Raw genomic sequence first — 18,726 nt, forward strand, 5'->3', positions numbered from 1 at the left:
TCTTAATAAGGACAGCAAATATTTAGCCCTCTGAGATCCAGGATACCCACATGCTCAAGATGCCTAGAAAGCAAACTCTTGGTCCCTGAGCATCCGGGTTTGGTGCCAGCCCAAGGGAATCTGTGGAACAGCTGTGTATACAAAAATGGCTACCTTGGTCACAAAATATTTGGTGCCAAGCCATTCCTCAGAGCAACACAGTCAATTAACATGGTGAAAGCATCTGCATGTGCTCCCCCAGGTCTTCTGTAGCTGGGTACGCAGGCACAGAATGAATTTGGGCTCTTATGGGGTCCTGTTCCTTCTGTACTCACTGCTTCCCATCTGTTGGCATGAGAAAGCAGTGGGGTGAAGTGTGACCCCTGTTCATACTGGGTCTGCTTCAACTCTTGAGGTACAAATAATGAGCCCAGCCAAAAGTATTATAAAGCTACTAGTTGGTCTCAGCTGCCCCTGGAGGTTTGCTGCTACCAGCTCATGTCCCAGATGGATAAACAAAGCTCTGACAGGGGTAAAAGGTCTTACAGCTCTCCCAGTTGATATCATATCTGCCAAGAAATCTTTGAAACTGTGGTTCTCAGGCATGCTAAGGGCTATGCTGCCCATTTTTATTTCCTTAGCTCCCTATAACCCCTCCCTTTTATTCCAAACAAAAATAGCAGATTTTTAATAGAGACTTCAACTGAGAATGGTCCTGTTCCCATCTGGGCTGGTGGAAAGTTCCAAGTGTTGCTGTGCAGATACTGCCACGTTTTCATTGACTCGAGTCCAGTAGAACTAAGAGGAAACATCTGTGGAAAGGGATAGCTCTCTGTTTGTCCCAGAAATTAATTGCTTCTGCTGGGAGTGTCGAGAGGCTGAAAGTTGTGTACTAGAGATGGGAAGTGTAGCAGATCCTGCTAGACTTCTACTCATGTTGCCTCGAAAGCACACACTTCAAACTTACCTGTTTCACAGGGGCAGTGCCCTTGGAGCTGGAGAAGGCAAGGCTGTAGGTCAGCGGGCCTGGCAGATTTACCAAGCCCAGGAATCCTGTCAGCCAGCATTTTGCAGCTACAGTTCAACATTGCAGTTGTGTAGTTTGGGGAGGAGAGGGGAGCTTGTTCTGCCCTGTGGGCAGGGGTGGAGGCAATGGAGAGGAGCAGGGCTATGCCACCTGCAGTCAGGCTTTATATGAAAGCTTGTTTCAGCACAGCCTGTTATCAAGACAGGCTGGTGTGAATCAGAGTTTGCTTACAGCTCCTATGAGACTGCAGTGTGAAAGTCTCTCTTCAAGGGATTCAGCACCCTGATTTGACATTTGTCATGCATTTTCTTTGTAAATAGGAGTTAACTGAGATTTACCCACTTCTGCTAGGACTGTCTTCAGCTTTTCTTCTGAACTGCAGCAGATGCCACTGCCCTCCTCAGCAGCAGGATGTTCCCCAGCCCTGCTGTGGCCCCGCTTTACTTGCCTGTGGTAGGCAGCCACTGAGACTCAGAGAGTGGAAGAAGCAAAGCTATGACTGATAAGACCTGAGTGCTCCAGGTCTTACCCCAGAGCCTCCTTTCCTCTAACACACTTGAGCAAAGTGCAAGAGCAGGTCTGTGAATGGTACTGAATCCCTTCAGCCCTCTGTGTTATTTCTCCCTGCTCCCCAGTCCCTTGTCTCCTAGTGCACTCCTGCCTGATTGCACTCCTTGCCCATGTGAGGCAGCTTTTCCTTCTAGGGCAAAATGTGGCTGCTTCTGTTAGCTGTGCCTCACAGAGGCTTCTTTTCCTTTGGTGAGGTCCCAGACTCCCAGTGATAGTGCTCAGGCACAGCAGGACACTTTGGTACATGTCACCCCACAGAGAAACTGCAGTGCCTTTGTTTTATTTTGGATAAGCTGCGTTTCCAGCTATTTAGTAACAACATTTTTGCTGTTCCTGCAAAACAGCATTAGAATCTCAGACATGCTGTTAATGACTCCCTGATGATGCTTTCAACCTCAATTTCATCAACTGGAACACTTTAGTAAAGTTGTGGTTATCTTACAAGCTCTGTGAACATCTCTGTTGCTATCCTGTTCTCAGGATTTGGGTAAGAACAGCGGCACAGACATGCCTGAGTTTTCATGTCACGCCATTTGTTGATGAGATTTGGCTGCCCGCATTTAGACTGAGATAATCATAGTTGCAGCAACCCCTTATCTTGTACCCTTGGAGGAGTAAGAGGAAATGAAATCTCAGTCCCTTTCTGATGTGCAGAGGCCCTTCTCCACTCGGCTGACAGGGCAAAGACCACAGTCAAGCCAGTGCTCAGGCATCGGAGGTACTTGGAGCCACCAGCCTGCAGGCCTTCCCTTCCAGAGGAGCTCTCACACCACACATTGTCGCTGTGTTTTGGTAAATGGTAAGTTTTGGTCTTTCCACAGCTGGAAACATATGGATTGAAAAGTAATTATTTAAGTCCTACCTCTCTTCTTTCCTCCCCAGATAGAGACCAACTTTAATCTGATAAGGCTTTTCAAGGGCATAGATTGCTCTCTTCCTGCTGTCTGATCATGCAAACTTTTCTCTAAATTAAAAAAATTAAGGAAATCATGCAGCTCATGTTGAAGGTTTTTACAATTCCTAATTCAGCACCCACAGTGATATGAAAGCAAACAACTTGCTCTAAGGTAGGAACAATGTGCAGTAAGAGCATAAACTGACAGAACCACTGTCTGTTTGCCAGTCCTAAATACTGACTTTAGGTTCAATGGTGACTTTGCTTGAACTGATGCTGTGGTGGGCAGTTTCATGCAGCCCGCTCAGCAAACCTGCACAATTATGAATTCTTCCAGAGTTTTGATCTTAGATTTAGACACTTGACTGCAGTTTTCGTTTGGCTGTTTGGACTTTGGGTTGTGGATGACAGTCAGAAACATAAAGCAGTAAAGACACCCGGATTTACTACTCACCCCCAGGAGCTGCTTGCTTCAAATAGAAGGGAGCGTGAGACCTTTGGTGGAGCTCCTTTGGAAACGAGAGTTTTGAACAGCTCATACTACTTGAGTTCAAGTTCTCCACATTTATGTTTGCTTTAAGGCCCGAAGATCTGAAGCACAGATCCTTCTGTCCTGTGACTCCTGGTCAATGTGGAGGAGGGATGTGAGCTGTGCTTGCCATGGGATGTGATGGGAAGGTTTCCTCCTTAGGCTCAAAGCCAGTTTCTTAAAGTTGACGCTGGGGATAACATTTTGGCAAAGTGCTGACTCCTTGGTTTTCCTCATCATTGTCCTTATGAAAACCACCCTTTCCTGAAATAATATTGCATTTATTCTCCATTTTTATTCTCAAAAACAATAATCCATAGATTTGGCTCTTTCCATTTTAACCTGTTCCGATGTTTGTGCTGGTGGAAATCAGGAGTGATGCCAGCACGAGTTCAGACAGCGGCTAATTAATATCAGAGATTTTCTTCTGTGAGCCTCACTTCCTCACAGCATGTTTTTTACTGTTCACTGCTGTTTCTCTCCTATTCCTCTCTGAGGTTGTTGTGGTGCTGCTGAGACACTGATGCTACCCCTGCAGAGTGGATTTGGTCAAGGGAGCAGAGATATGAAACCCACTGTGCTGCCCCAGCCATGGGCCAAGCCACCAAGGTGCACAGCTGCTCCGAGTGTCCCCTTTGTCCCCTTTGCTGTCCTGCTGGCAGTGCTGGCGGAGGAGGCAGGAGCATTCCCAGAGGAGGGGGTGCTGCAGGCAAAGAGCGAGCATCATTCAGCATTGTGGTGGCCTACCTTTGAACTCAAAACTTAGGCTTGAAAGGCCAGGTCTGGTAATTGCTGATCTTGATAACCATGTGAATGCTGTTCCCCAGTCCACCCTTGCGCTTTCCAGCCATTGTACGGCGGCACTGCCTCGTTTCTTGGCTTGGCAATACCTGCTCTTTTCTAGGAGCCAAAGCAAAATAGCCTCTGATCTTGCTGCCCATTTCCTTGCCTAGCTGGGCACAAAATCACAGATCTGTGTAGCTGCCAGGAGCATCCAGCTTCCTTTTGTGGGCCTATTCCAGCCAATGTTTCGCTAACTGAAAGCCTTCCAAATGCAGGACCGCAGCCTCCTTACTGGGTTTCCCAAAGCCACGTAAACTTTTCTGACTGCTTCCCTGCAGCCCTGGGATGGTTTCCAGAAGCATAGGTATTTCTGCCCTCTTTTTTTTCATCTCAAACCAGTTACCTTACCACTAGCATGAGCTACTCTTTCTGACCACGGACTGGGCTTGAAGTCAGGGAGTAAAATGGTTTTATTGGGAAGTAAAATCCATGATTGCACAGATGTAAAAAATCATGGCCAAACTCTGTTTTCTTGGCGTAATTTTAGTATTTTGCTGATTACTTCCAGTTCTGTTAGTTCATCTAATAAAAAGGATTACCTCTACTCACCTCCCACACCTCCCCTATGTAAGAAGCATGAATCACTGGGATCTCAAAGACATGATGACTGCCCAAAGAGCCAACAAAGGACCACTGATAGCCCCTTCTTTAAATGGAACTGCAACCTCTGGCTTCAGCAGGAAACTGGGCAGGGGATGGGCTGGGTACAAGCTTTTAGGTGGCTGTTCCTTGTAGCATCCTCATTCTGGACCAGCTGCAGGAACATCAGCTTGTTCCCATCATTTTGGTTTGGGCAGGGAGCCTATGAGATTTTATAATGTCAAGGATTTTTTTTTCCAGTCTCCATAGGACAGAATTGGGGCAAAACCCTCTGTGAAAATAGGTACCACAGCTGGAGACAAGTGTTTGGAGTCTACTTATTTTCATTTTACTCTTCAAGAAAAATGATGGCATCCAGCACATGACCTGCTGGCTGCTGAGGAGAGAGGCCCCCTTGGTTGTGGACCTGTTCTTCGGGGACTAGTGAAAAACCACCCTGCCCTTGTTTCAGCTGGGCAACATTCCAGCAGGTCCCAGACACACAGAAATCTGTGGTTATGGATCACTGTCAGACTCCACATCAGAGCCATCCATTTCACATACAGCAGCAAAGAAAACATTTTGGTTTTTCCCCAGCTTGGCAGGCCATGAATCAAAGCAAAGGCAGACAAGCATACCTGGAGCCAAGCAAAACTGGGCAGTGCTGAGTTACCAAAAGTACTTTCAAGTGTCAAGGGAAGGGAACATATATGTGTATGTAGGTGTCTGGCATCTGTTGGGCTCCATCCTATTTTGGGATAGGCCAGGCAGGAGAACAGTAAATCCACAAAATATCTATTTTCTGGATTAAATTTGAGTGAGAGTGGGTGCATGTGGTAAAGGGCAGTGAAAATCAAACCCATTCCTCTGTGGCTTCAAAAGCTTAGACTGCAAGGGAGCTTCTGTTCAGGTAGGACATAAGCGCAGGGTTTTCCTTATTCAGCAGAAGTGAGGCAGGATAACACGGTGGTGGCCAAACTAAATCAGTAACAGCTCTTTTTCCAGCCTCACCCTTGTGTATCTTTTATGTTTCTACAGCTCCAGTGGTTCACATTGGGGTGGGTGGCATCTTGCCTTAAATTATCAGAAGAGTTTTAAGGTTAATGGCATTTTGTTTGTCAAAATACTCATCCCTCCTCTCCTCTCTCTACATGTGTTTCCTCCACTTGCTCAAGCTGCTACTCTTCCTCCTGCAGGAAAGGCTCACCTGCTTGTGCTGCAGCTGCTGAACAACCACACCACACTAACAGACAGTCAGTGGTCTTGGTTTAGGCTGCAGGCCTGGTCAGCACAGCCCAGCTGGTCCAAGGAGTCAGTCTGGGACCCTGCAAGGGGGTCCCAGGGAGAATGGCTTTTTGTAGAACATGTTCCCCCCCATCCCAAGTCCTAGTCATCTGTTACAGCTCTAGGGTTATTTAGAAGCCTGAACTTTCTAAGAACTGAGTGAAACCACAAATTTTTAAGTATGTTTTGGCCATCTAACCACACAGGTGTCCCTGAGGAAGACCCTCATGTACTCAGCCTGATTCAATGGCAGTGGATGTGAAGCATCAACCAGCTTTTCAGAACCACCATGCCTTATGAAGTGTCTTCAGCGCTTTGATACACTTTGGCCATCCTTTGGATTATGAATGCTGGCACATGTCAGGTTTCCTAAGTGCAAAGTGCACCTGGTGTGAGCACTGCTAGAGCAGAAAGGGAAGTAATCCAGCGCCAAGCAGGAGCAATCTACTTGGTGTATAGAGATGGAGAGATGGAGCAGCTTTCTTTTAGTGGGACATCTGCAGCAGCAGATCAAACATCTTCTCAGCTTTCTTCATCCATGCTTTTGACCAGGTCTGCCAAAACACGGTCCCTTTGCTGTAGAGGCTGAGACCTCACCTTACTGCTGCCTGGTGAAGTGAGGCAGAGCTAAAAAAAACCCTCCATCTCCCAGTCAGGGCAATGGAAAGGGTTAACCTAATCAACCTGATGAGCAGCCCTCTGGTTTGGTTAAAACCTCTGGAGCTGATGTTTCATTTCTTAGCCTACAGAACTGAGAGCAATTTTGGAAAATGAAAAGTACATGAAGCCACTGTGTGGTCTGGTGGTTGGAATGCATTTGCCACTGAAAGAGTCTCACATTCGTGGAAGGTGCCACTCAGTCTTCTGAGGTCTAAATGGGATGCTGCTGCTGAGCAGCTCTATAGCACTGACCACTCCTGTCCTTGCATAATTGCCACAGCAGCAGAGGACAGTATGGCAAACATATCTGTTCTCACTTCAGAGGATGGCAGTTTGCATGAGGAGATTGATTTACACTGGAACTGTCCCAGAATTGGCAATTCAAGCCCGGGGGTGGGAGCCACACTCCATCCCCAGCCCTCAGCACAAGGAAAAGGGGTGGGGAAACACAGGTCAGCCCCTGCTGCCCCCAAGCCCCAGCAGGTCCCACAGCCAAGGAGGGGTGTTACCAAGCTGCCCATCACATAGACACAGAGCAAAGCCTTATCCTGCAACATAAATTTGGGAGCTGGGCAAGAGCAAAGGCACAGCCACAATGCACCACAGGGCTCCTGTGCATGACAACTCCTTTTGGAGGAGGGGAATCCCAAAGACAGGTCAAAACCTACCATGCTGGAAGCTTCCCTCAAACTGTGACTGTCTAAGGGCAAACGAGAAATTGCCAGTGGAGAGAATGTAGCTGGCTCTCATGGGATGGCTCTGCCCACAGCATGCAGGGCTGTCCAGTCCTTGCACTGAGCAGGGGAAAGGGTGTTCCTGCAGCAAAGGACCCTCCAGAGGGGTCCACATGCACAGGTGGGAAGAGGTGGGCATAAGGTACCAGTCCCATCTCCCATGGAGAAGCAATGATGGCAGGACAACCCAGCCAAAGCCACAATGGAACTGTTTTTTCTGATGTCTAAGAGCCCTCCTACACAAATATCTGCAGAAAAAACCAATCTCTGCCCTGACACGTCTGCACTCAGGCTGGGGGACTCACAGTGGGGTTAAATCAGAAATCTCCATGCCCAGTGTCACACTATGGCAGGGACTGGGGCATTCAGTCTCCCCATGCATTCCCCTCTGCCTCTGTTGGCACTGGCAGCATCCATTATGTACATCCCCTCGGAGGGCCTGTGGGGCAGGTGGCCCCTCTCTGTTGTCTCAGCCTCCCAAAGGCTCTTTCACACCTCATGCCGCTGTCGTCGCTGACAGACAAGTTAAACTCGTGGCATTTTGCTGAAAGCCATCGGAAACTATTCCAGCTACACCCTCAGCCTTTCCTTATGTTTAGCTAGGAAGACTTTCAATACATTCACTCCCTTCTTTTTCCCCTTTTAACAAAAACAAGCAGCGTGCTAAGAAATGCAATCCCTCGGGGAGGTTTTCAGCCTTGGCCGGAGCCGCCCGAGCCCCCCCGGGGCCGGGAGGCTGCGCTGGCCGGGACTCAGCGGGCGGCTCTCTGGGACAGTCATTCCCGACTGCAGCCGCTGTCCGAGGGCAGAGCGGAGCCGCTCCACCTCCGCTCGGCACCAGACGGCAGCGCCATGGCTCTCAGGACAGCCTGCCTCCTCCTCCTCTGCCTCCTCTCCCTCGCCCACGTCTCCGGCCAGCAGAACGGCAAAGCCCGGCAGAAAGCGGCGGCTTCCAAGAAAGGTAAGGGGCAGCGGCATCCTCCCTGAAAGAAACCTTGCAGGGCTTCGGGGGATTGTAATTAGCCCTCTCGCTGGGACATTTAACAGTGCTTTAATGAAACTTCTTAAAAAGCATCGAAAAACCTAATAAAGTGTCTTTTTTCTCTCCTGTGAGGGTGAATGTGTAGCTCCTCTGTAAAACAGGATATTGAAATGGTTTGGGTGGGTTCCTACCTTGAATAAATTTGTTGGGACAGCTTGGTCTGAATTTCAGAGGGCAATACATTTTCCATGTTCTCTCTAAGGTTTGTCCCAAACCTTTCCTCTGCTAAAATCTCCCTTTCTAGAGCCTCCCACCCCTTCTCATTCACTTTTCAAAGGCAAGTAAGTGACAGATGACAGACAATTGATTCAGAGACAAGAGTAGGCAGAAAATACATAATCCATTAAATATCAACTGAGTTCTGAAAACACTGGCCTCGGGTGTATGTCACACCGTGCATGAGTTCCCACTACTTAGGCTTACCAGAGGGCAATGCTCACAAAAAGATGCCTAAGTTTTATTTTCCCTAGTGTGTCTTTTGTGTGTTTTCTTCTCCTTCTTTGCTGCTGTCCTATCCTTTCTCCCTCTGACTCAAGGCATGGTAAGTACAGGAGATAGCAGGTAAGAAAGCAGCATATGAACCTGCCTGATGTGTCTGACTGCATTCGCTTGGGCTTAGACAACCTCTGGCAAGTGCTTTCCTGCTTGGGAAGAAGTGGGGAGCAAGGAAGAAGCATCCCCAGAATTCATTTGGCCAGGCTGCTTTCTATGCTCACCCAGTGGCTGTTGTTGTCAGATCCCATCCTTGAGAAATTTTTCCCTTTTCTACCATTAGATCTTCCTATGAAGTCACAACTCAGCTGCTTATTCCACCTCATTTCACAGGTTGTACAGTAACAGAGAAAACTATTTGTGACTGTTTTCCAGACCAAAAACATACCCTTTAGGGCTCATATAGGGCACATATATGCATTGTACTCACTGGAAGTATAAAGACATTTTTTAGAGAAATGCTATTTTAGAGATACATCTTAAAGACAGGAGATAGACATTTCCTAGAGAAATGCTATTTTTCTCTCTGTGTCACTGCAACAGTTTTTAAACAATTAGTGACAAGAAGGTGGGAGAAAAATCACCTTGACAGGAAAAATTGGCTCTGATTTAAAAACTTTTGAGGGATTTGTCCTGAAAATCAAGGCATCTGGAACAGCTGGTGGCAGGTTTTACTCAGAATTTCTTATCAAAGGAGACATTTTCTGTGGGGAAAAGTCAAAACCCCAGCAACTTGGCATCTTTTGGGCAGTGGCATCCAGTCCTACAGCGGATCAGCTGCCCTGCCTTTACTGAAAACTTCCAGCATTTCTTGATTAATACTTTTCAGACTTTCAATGATGCCAGAGGGAAAGGGAGGAAGGCACTAAAAATCCCCGATGCCTTCAGCCCCTCCACACATCCAAGCCTGCCTGCCCAGCCACCACAAAGGCCACAGCTCAGCCACTCCCGCTCTGAGCAAAGGCAGTTTGGCCCCATCCCATCTTCATCCCAGCCCTCCAGTACCCCCATCCTGGCTAACCCCCTGCACTTTGCCAGCAAGGGTCAGGCAGGGCAAAGCCACCAGAGGTGTTTGGCTGGATTTTTTTTTTTAATCTGTGCAGCCAAACCACAAATGCAAGAAAAGAAAGCAGTGATTCAAGCCAAGCATTATATTTTTCTTTACTTTTGTTTTGGGTTGGGTTCTTTTGGTTTTTTGTTGGTTTGGGTTTTGTTGGTTTGGATTTTTTTTGTAATTACTGCTTATGTTTGGATCTGCTTCAGAACAGAAATGGTGCTGTTTCAACATGAAAAATCCAAATCAACAGTATTTAGAAAATGCTGACACAGCACATTCACTTTGCCTGCTGCTGGGCTTTTCCCCCTCGAATTGCTCCCCAATAACATTTCCAGCTGCTCAGCAAACTCTCCCTGAGCCCTGATGTTTTGGGGGGCAGATAAGACTTGCCCTTGTCTGGCAGCTCTGAGGGTCTCACCCAAAAGGATGCCCAGGGGAGGCAGGCCATGGCAATCTTGCCTGGGGGTCAGTGAAACACCCAGGCCTGGGGGTGCAAGGCTGGGGACCCACCAGCCCTGGTGGGAATTTCCCTTGGTCACAGCCATGGTGGGGTGCTGGAGGCACGGGACAGAGTATCTCTCCATGGCTCTCACATGTATTTCTAAGGTAACTGGAGGCCGAAATTGGAGTCCAGATGCTTAAATCAGAGGATAGGGACTAATTTGGGCTCCACTTCTGATGCTGCCCAAAATTTCAGTGTGCTCTTGTAGTCTGGGTGCTCTTTCCTGAAAATGCATGTGAACATTTACATTGAAATAAATCACATGGGTGTGTTTGTTCTTCTCCTCTGATCTAGGGACAGTGTGGGACCTGACTGCTCCAGTTGGGACATTCATGGAAATGCCTGGTGGCAGAAGAAATACTGATGGCCAGGGAGGTTTGATGAGAGAGATTGTAAATTAAAGCAATGCTCATTCCTCTAGGGGACAGAAACCTGCTTGGATGTCCAGGCAAAGCTAAGCAACCCATATATACATCCAAATTCCATATAGGAATAGCAAAATAATTAAGAACAGAGAGATTTCTTTGTAATTCATCCTATAATTAGAATAAGGAAAACTGGGTGAAGGTTCCCATTTGCAGCATTAAATACATTTCTGGCCAGGCTTTCCAACCAACAGACTATTGTGACGCATATCCTTCTGTGAGGCTCCTTCTCATCTCACCTCTGCCCACACTAAATCCTGCTGCTCACAGCTGGATGCACAAGGACTCACTCCAGCTCCTATGGGCAGCACTGGCATCCCACATGCTGGCTTGTCCCAGCAAACCCAAACTGTAAACAGGCTTGATCCTGGGCCTGAGGAGGTGAGCCTTGAGGAAACAACAGCACAAAGGCAAAAGCCTGCAGTAAAAATACAGAAAACTCAATGTCTGTTGACATAGCTGTGGTACTCACTTTGCAGCTGAAGAGCAAGTTAACCAGACATGGGTTTCCACGTGACATCCCAGTGAATGTACTGCTGTAGGAACATTCTTGTGATCCTGGATTTGGAAATGAGGTAGTGGCAAGGGACAGGGAGCTTAGGTAGTTATCAAGGAGACTTGTCACCTCTCATGGCAGGGACCCCCTAGGTGGAAATTCACCAGCAAACCCAACTGGAACACCATAAGGAGCTGTCCCAGCAAGACTCATTGGCAACATCTCATCATGGCCCTTGGATGTTACTTAAACTTTAGAACATTTGTTCTGCTGCAAGACAAGCTTGCATGGAAAAATAAAATAGGATTAATTAGCCATTTCCCACAAAGTGTTTTCATCAAAGGCAGCAAAATAATAACTAGGGCCTCAGTATTAAGTGTATCCATTAAAGTTAATTGAGCAATGAGTGAAGCAGCTTAATGCCCTCCTCCTGATGCGTCTGGCTTTTCATACTCATGGCACCATGTAATCTTTGGGCCTGTGATTTTGTTCCACATCCAAGCTGCCTCCCTACTTTCCTGGGTTGGTGCCTCAGGTCCCCATCTCCTTCCTCAAGGAAACCTCTCCTGTTGCATTCATGGGTGAACTGTTCCCTTTCCTTTCACCCCATGAGAACTAGTAGATGCTTACAACAGGTGAAGCAACAGGAGCAGTGAGGGTGGTGTAGAGAAATCCACAATGTCCAGTCTGCCAACACCTTCAAAGTGTATTGGTCCTTTTGCTCCTGTCTAGGAGAAATCCAAGTACCGGTTAATAGCTGGTTGGAGCCATTGCAATGGTAACACACTTAGCAAGATGTAAACTTTAGTAGCCAGCTGCAGCCAAGTCCCTGGCCAAAGAGGTGTCTTCTCACAGCAGGAGGGCAGCTCTGACTAGTTTTGGGGTACTTACACTGGGGACACTGGAGGTAGAGATGAGGCAGAGGCAGCCTGAACTGGGCAAATTGGGTTGATAGTGAAACCAGACTGGCGAACAAACTCTTACTCTGATGGATGTGCAAGGGGACACAAGTGTTGATTTTGTGAATTCCTTTTGTTTATCCTTCTCTGAGGGCAAAGAAACATGGAATTTTGATGATAGGAACAGATTTGGTTGCTTCCCCTGGCTTGTAACCAGTGTTTGTGCTCTTTCCTTGACTTCTCCAACAGATGGTGTGAGCCTCAAAATGATTGAAGACCTGAAGGCCATGATTGACAACATCTCTCAGGAGGTTGCTCTACTGAAGGAAAAGCAAGCGCTCCAGACAGGTAAAGGACTTGCTGAATACACATGGCTTTTTTGGGGGGAGAGGAGCTGCTTATAAAGAGGCTACAATTGCTCCACACATTTTGACAGGAGATGCCCAAGTGCCCCACAACAACAACAGGAGGAGAGAGGTTGGGGGATCAAAGCAGAGTGTGGGCTCACTGCAATTCCTCCAGGCATGTAAAACTCCTGAGGCAGTTAATGACAGGAGTTGTGCAGTGGAGGGCCCCCTCTGTGTGCCAGATCTTCTCATTTGTACAGCTATGGATAAGTCTATAAAACTAAGCTAGATATTTTCCTTTATGAGATGGAGGGATGGGTTATGGACTAGTCTGTTGCTTTACCCAAATGTAGCTTACGTATTTTGTCTGAACCCCAGTGAAATGGTGGACTGGCCTCTTATACATACCATGGTATTGCCCAGGGAACCTCACTGGTGGTCTGTTCCATCATGCTGCAATAAACATACACAGAAGACAGCCTCAGAATGTCCATCTTCCAGCCATTCTCCACAGTTATTCTATGCAAACTCCACTGACATCAATAGGAGCAAGATTTGCAGAACACGGAACAGAAATGAGATGAAAAAGCAAGTTAAAGAGAATTTCCTCCTTAAAAAAAAGGGAACACATGCTAAATCAAGACTTTAGTTCCAAGCTCACATTCATTGAGAAATAATTGATTTGGATATTAATGTGTGGCTCTGATTAGGTATTGTTTGGCTACAGTACCCTGTACTCTCAAGGTTTAGAGCTTAAAGAAAAACAAAGTCATTTCATTTTCTTAACACTAAAATCAGGGGAAAGCAGAAAGTTCCTCTGAAGACCTCACGCTGTGCAAGCACAATGCTTCTGATCAAAGCTTATTAAAAAAGTCTTTTTTTCATCTCGCATAATTAAGATTATTTAATTGGCATGCAAGCTTTTCCCCAAAACACTCCAACACTCTGCAGGGCCCATGACAAACCTTGTTTCCAACAAACTCATCAGAGAAAGAGTAGCATTGGCTGGGGAAGAGCAAGGCCAGGGGCTGGGGCAGGAGGACCATGCTGTACCTCTGCTCCAGCAGCAGCAAAGCTTGGGAAGGTGTCAGGAGGCACCCTGACATTACATTTTTGCTGACAGTTTGCAGATGGGGAGGGCATGTCCCCATCACCATGTCATGCCCTGCATAGGAGGGAGAGGGGCCCTTGGAATCCCATGCTGCCATGTGTTGCTGTTCAGCCTAAGAGAAGAAGTTCATAGTTTGACTACTGGGTTTGCTCCTGCTGCCTCTTCCTGGTCACCATTTTTAAACCCAACTCCCTTTCTGTCTTTTTGTTCTCTTCTTGTGGTAACCTCTCAGTTTGCCTGAAAGGCACCAAAATTCACCTAAAATGCTTTCTGGCATTTCCGGAGACCAAGACGTACCACGAGGCCAGTGAAAACTGCATCTCACAGGGTGGCACACTCAGCACTCCCCAGAACGGGGAGGAGAACGATGCTCTCTACGACTACATGCGCAAGAGCATCGGCTCGGAGGTGGAGATCTGGCTGGGCCTCAATGACATGGCTGCAGAGGGCAAATGGGTCGACATGACAGGCAGCCCCATCCGCTACAAGAACTGGGAGACTGAAATCACCACCCAGCCCGACGGCGGCAAGCTGGAAAACTGTGCCGCTTTGTCGGGGACCGCCATCGGCAAGTGGTTCGACAAGAGGTGCAGAGATCAGCTGCCCTATATCTGCCAGTTCATGATTGTGTAGCAGTGGGGCCTCCCCACTGCCTGCGCACAACCCGTGTCCTCCCCCTCGGCAGCAGGATTATAAAGCTATAGGTGTGTGTACATGCACATGTATGTGCACATGCGCATGCACGCACATGCAGCCGCACGCACGTTCAAGTAGCTGTCTCTTTGCAAAGAGTTGTCGCGGCTCAGTGTTGGATTGTAGATCACTACAGCATTTCGTTTGGCCACACCCAGCCCTCTTAGCAGCTGCACTGTTCTTTCTGAGGCATGATTTATAGATATATTTTTTTACACAAGGAATTTATTAGGATGGCTTAGTTGTTTTGGCAAAGAACCAGTGCAGCAGTCCAGCCTGGCACACAGCAGCCTTGGCTGCCCAGGGCTGTCACTCTGCAATGTCCTTTCCCACCTTGCTGAGCTTTGTTGGGACAGCAGCATAGCTGGTTTCTTCCTTCTCCTCTTGTTTTGCTTCCCCTAAGCCCTGGTAGCAATCCATGGGAGCTCCTTGTTCCTCACAGTGCCCTGATTCAGCCTCCTGAGGATCAAGATCTTGTCTCAGTGAGCAGAGGGAGTTACTCCTGCTTTGCACTGAGAGATACAACTGGGCCCTTTTGGCAGAGTACCAGCTGCTCAGTGGGTTATCCAACTAGTGGAGTTAAGTGCATGAACGAATTAGCAAGTTACAGACATGTTTGGTCCATTTCTCATCAGACAGAAACCAGCTTTACTGACTGCAGTGTGAGAGCAAGACCCACTGCCAGATCTTAAAAAAAAATCCCATCAGAAGCTTTGTTTATGCTGCAGCATCATGGGGGAAGCAGCAATGACTTGCAACATAATTCATCTAATATATTATTGAAAATAGAAGATGAACATATTACTTAAATAACATAAATGTAATGCTATTAGGGAATATGTTGCTATATAAAAACAACTGTGTATTGAAAACAAACCACAGGATAACACACTGCAGCAGCTTTAGGAGTCATCTGACCTGTTTGTGTGACGGGAACCCAGATGAAATAGTCCAGTCTTTGCTGGTCCAGGCACAGTCCTCAGCAAATGTAATTCTGCTGAGCATTGTTTGTGCCAATAAAGTCATGTCCAGATGAAAGTCTGGCCTCAGTAATTTTTTACTGAGAAAAGGCTAAAGGATAGAAATAAATTTAGATTAACAGCAATGATGGGAAAGAAGTGCAGGTCACCCTCGCAGCTTAATGAAGCTTGGCTGGCTGTTAGCTGAAAGGTATCAGAGGTTCTTTGCAGTCCAGTGTTTGAAAATAACCCCTTCAGTTCAGGTCACAACACTTGTGGTTCCAAGTTGGAGGTGTCAAGACATGATGCTGTTGGAGAGCCCCTGGGATAGGTATTCCAATTTGCTGCTTTGTTTAAAAGAAGTATGATGGTAGGTCTTCCAAGAGATCCAATTTGAGCCAGGCTGGAAACACACACACACACACACACACACACAAATGCAGAGTGCACGCTTCTGAGGCTGTCACTATTGCCAAACTCTCTGCTGTTCAAATAACTATAAAATAAAAATATCTATATAGCTTGCTGAAGGAATGGAGTTGTGTCAATGTGATTGGAGTGCCTTCTTCTCCTTTTCTTTCTCTTCAGAGAAGCTCCAGGGATCTGTCTGAAGGCTGGAGATACCAAAATCAGAGGGGAAAAGCAGAAGGCGAGAGCCTCCCACCCTGTAATACACTTTACAGGATTCTTAGCCTCCTGTCCCTATTATCATCCCAGCCACATGCCATACACAGGATACAGGCAGGGAATCCTTTTAGGGGAAAATAAGATTTGCTTCCTCCCCTCCCCTTTTTGGGAAATTTGATTCTGAAATACAAGCCAGCCCAGAATAAAGGTCCCTCCCTCAGCCCTGTTTGGCAGCAGTAGTGGTGCTGGGGGAGGCGGCACCTCAGGTCCCAGTATTGAGCTAGTCCTTCCCAGGCTGAGTCCCACCTTCTCCACAATAAGCAGTGCTGCAGCAGCACCAAGAATTCCACTCCTTCAGCCACTGATGTGGTGATGACTTTGCCCTCCTCCACCTCCTCCTCTCCAGCATCCCACATAGGAAAGAAGACCATCCATGAAGAAGACAGTGCTCCACACCAGTCCATAAAGTTTCAGCTGCTTCAGAAATGCATGTGAAATTAGGTTGCTTTTCCACGAAGGACAGTCCTTTGCTGACCTTTACTTTGGGCCCTGATCCTGAAGTTTTCCAAGACTCTTTTCTGTAGGACATGGTTACATGCTACAAGCCAGCTTGTCTCAATATAAATTCTCTAGTTCCTTTGGCAGATGTTCCATGTTTTGAGATACACATGAATGCAAAGTGACAATGCTGGAAGAGTTGCTGGCTTTAATCCTGACTGGACGTAAACCACAAGGTCTTAAAACACAAATGTGTGGTCAGAGAAATAAACAGAGGACTTTTATGAGAGCCCAGGAACAAAAGAGGGGTGATGTGAAAGCCATGGACCCTGGCAACACTGAGCTTCTGGGAGGATGTGAGTGCTGGAGCTGGACCATCTTTGCCCAGCATGTGAATCTGAAGAACAGCCTTGGAGATGGATGCCAAAGAATATTCCCAGGACAATGAAGAGTCAGTCTGTCAAAATCTAAAAAATAACAAGTTGTTCTCAGCAGATTTTTTGCTCAAATCTCTCTTGCTCTCTATTTTTACAGAGCTAAACTCCTGCCAGCATCATTCCTTATAGGGATTTTGCTCTTCTGAAGCTGGGAGGAGCACAGGGAAGGTTTTTGCCCCTGCTGACCTTACAGTTTCAGTGTTAAATTTATAAGTTTAATATTATTCTTACATTCTTCTTGTTACTGTAGACCATGAACTACACATTTTCTGTGAAAAGCCAAAGAATTTCTAGAAGATTCATCATCCTTACTTACCACAGCCCTCTTTTGTTTGTTTGCTTGTGGCCAGCTCTGTTTTGTGCTCACATTGAATGTGGGGGTGGAGGAGTTGGATGTGGGACACTGGTTGTCTCAGCTCCAGAGGGGCCTGATGGAAAATGCCCAGAGCACTTGTGGTCCATTTGCTGAGGGCCAGGACCAGCATCACTTTTTTGATCTTCCATTAAATCTTTTTTTGCCCTTAAGCCAGAGAGGAACATCTGCTGTCCACAAAGTGCAGTCTCAACCAAAGGCATGAAGAATAATGGAAAGAAACCTCAGCTCTTCCCCTACAAAAAGGAAATGTGGATATGATCATGTCTAATCAACGTACTGTGATGCCTGCAATCTCTAATGAACCTTGTGTTATTAAAATAGGAGATGCTGTGTAAGGTCTTGTGCCACTGATAGCACCCCTTGGCTGCTTGTGGCTCTGTGACACAGCAGAGGAAAGATGAAGAATGAAATATGCATCTATTTATATATACAAAAGAAGAAAAGTTATTGGGTGAGCCTACAGAGTTGCCCCAGTACTATTCCATCCACAGCTGACTTCAACAGACCTGCACTAATCCACCCAACTGACTGCCCCAATCCCAATCCACCCAGGTCCAGAAGTTCAGAACCTGCTCCAGGTCTTTGCCTGAAAGTCCAGGCAAAGGACCAAATGGTTCAGAGTGGAATGGCTAAGCATAAAATAGGTGATACATTTCTGATGTCTCCCTCTGAACAAAGGCCAGAACAGCATAGTATTAACACACATCAGCAGGCAAGTTGCTTTTGGTTTTGCTCAATAAAAGGGCCAGCTAGGCAAAGGTGGGTAAGAATTTGGGAGTAGTGAGCCAAAAGCTTGTTCTGAGCCTTGAATACTTTTGTAGGACTCCATCCTTAGCAGTCCTGGGTGAAATCAGATCTACTAACATGGGAAAAGGACACCAAGCAAGAGAAGGCAAAGATTCACACTCAGAACAGGAAACTCAACCCGAGGCCTCTGGTCCTTGTGCCTGTCCACTCACCCTGGGGGCTACTCAGACTGGAGGCTCTCTCCACATCAGGTGCACTGTCTCCCTGTGATCCTCTGCAAGGAACAGTCCCCCAACTCCTCTGCTCCTGCCTGACATGGGGGGAATGTATTTCCCACCTCTGTCTGTGAAATGAGACCACCAGTAAAATGCAGCTCAAAAGGGAAGGACCTCCTCCGCCACTGAACAACTGAACCTTGTGATTCCTACAGGCTTTACTGTTTGATCCCCCTCCTATGTAAGCACTGAACCCCATTTCACTACCTGATCTGCCAGTCTCTCCTTTTGCAAATAAAATTAAAACCTAAATTAAAGTTACATTTGTTTGTCTCAGAGGCTGCCTTAGGCAGAAACACAGATCTGTGAGACTCAGCAAGCAAGGGTAAGCCAAACCACCCTTGGGAGCATAAATATAAACCAGTCGGGGGTCACTAAACTAATGGAGAGTATAAAAATAAACTCCTTGGGGACAGAAGATAAAGAGGATATCAGGCTATGGAGTACAAACAAAAAAAAATTAGCGCTTTATTGTTTTATCTCCAGTATAGAAGTACCCAGAGAGAGTCCAAAAGTAACAATTGAGGACTGTTCCAAATTCAGCTAAAAACAAATCGCACCCATCTTAGCAGTGACTCGCACCTGGCAGCCTCTCCCCTCTGTCCTGTTCTGTGCATCACTCCCTATGTCCTCTCTCTGTCCC

At 46.9% G+C, this 18,726-nt stretch overlaps 1 protein-coding gene across 1 annotated transcript; it reads left to right on the plus strand.

Annotated features, from left to right (window-relative positions):
- Nucleotides 1-7,841: 7,841 nt before the first annotated feature.
- On the plus strand, nucleotides 7,842-15,653 carry CLEC3B (C-type lectin domain family 3 member B). Its single transcript, XM_071561364.1, has 3 exons — nucleotides 7,842-8,061; nucleotides 12,263-12,361; nucleotides 13,704-15,653. Exons 1-3 carry the CDS (start codon nucleotides 7,953-7,955, stop codon nucleotides 14,102-14,104), a joined length of 609 nt encoding a protein of 202 aa, XP_071417465.1. The 5' UTR covers nucleotides 7,842-7,952; the 3' UTR covers nucleotides 14,105-15,653.
- The last annotated feature ends 3,073 nt before the right edge of the window (nucleotides 15,654-18,726 follow it).

This window comes from Pithys albifrons, chromosome 7 (genome assembly GCF_047495875.1).
Source record: "Pithys albifrons albifrons isolate INPA30051 chromosome 7, PitAlb_v1, whole genome shotgun sequence".
Taxonomy (NCBI): domain Eukaryota; kingdom Metazoa; phylum Chordata; class Aves; order Passeriformes; family Thamnophilidae; genus Pithys; species Pithys albifrons.

What these genes read in the sequence shown, in the direction of transcription:
- CLEC3B (XM_071561364.1), top strand. Translation starts at nt 7,953, where the DNA reads ATGGCTCTCAGGACAGCCTGCCTCCTCCTCCTCTGCCTCCTCTCCCTC. An exon ending in AGCGGCGGCTTCCAAGAAAG is followed by an intron (nt 8,062 to 12,262) that starts GTAAGGGGCAGC and finishes CTTCTCCAACAG; the next exon opens with ATGGTGTGAGCCTCAAAATG. An exon ending in AAAGCAAGCGCTCCAGACAG is followed by an intron (nt 12,362 to 13,703) that starts GTAAAGGACTTG and finishes GTAACCTCTCAG; the next exon opens with TTTGCCTGAAAGGCACCAAA.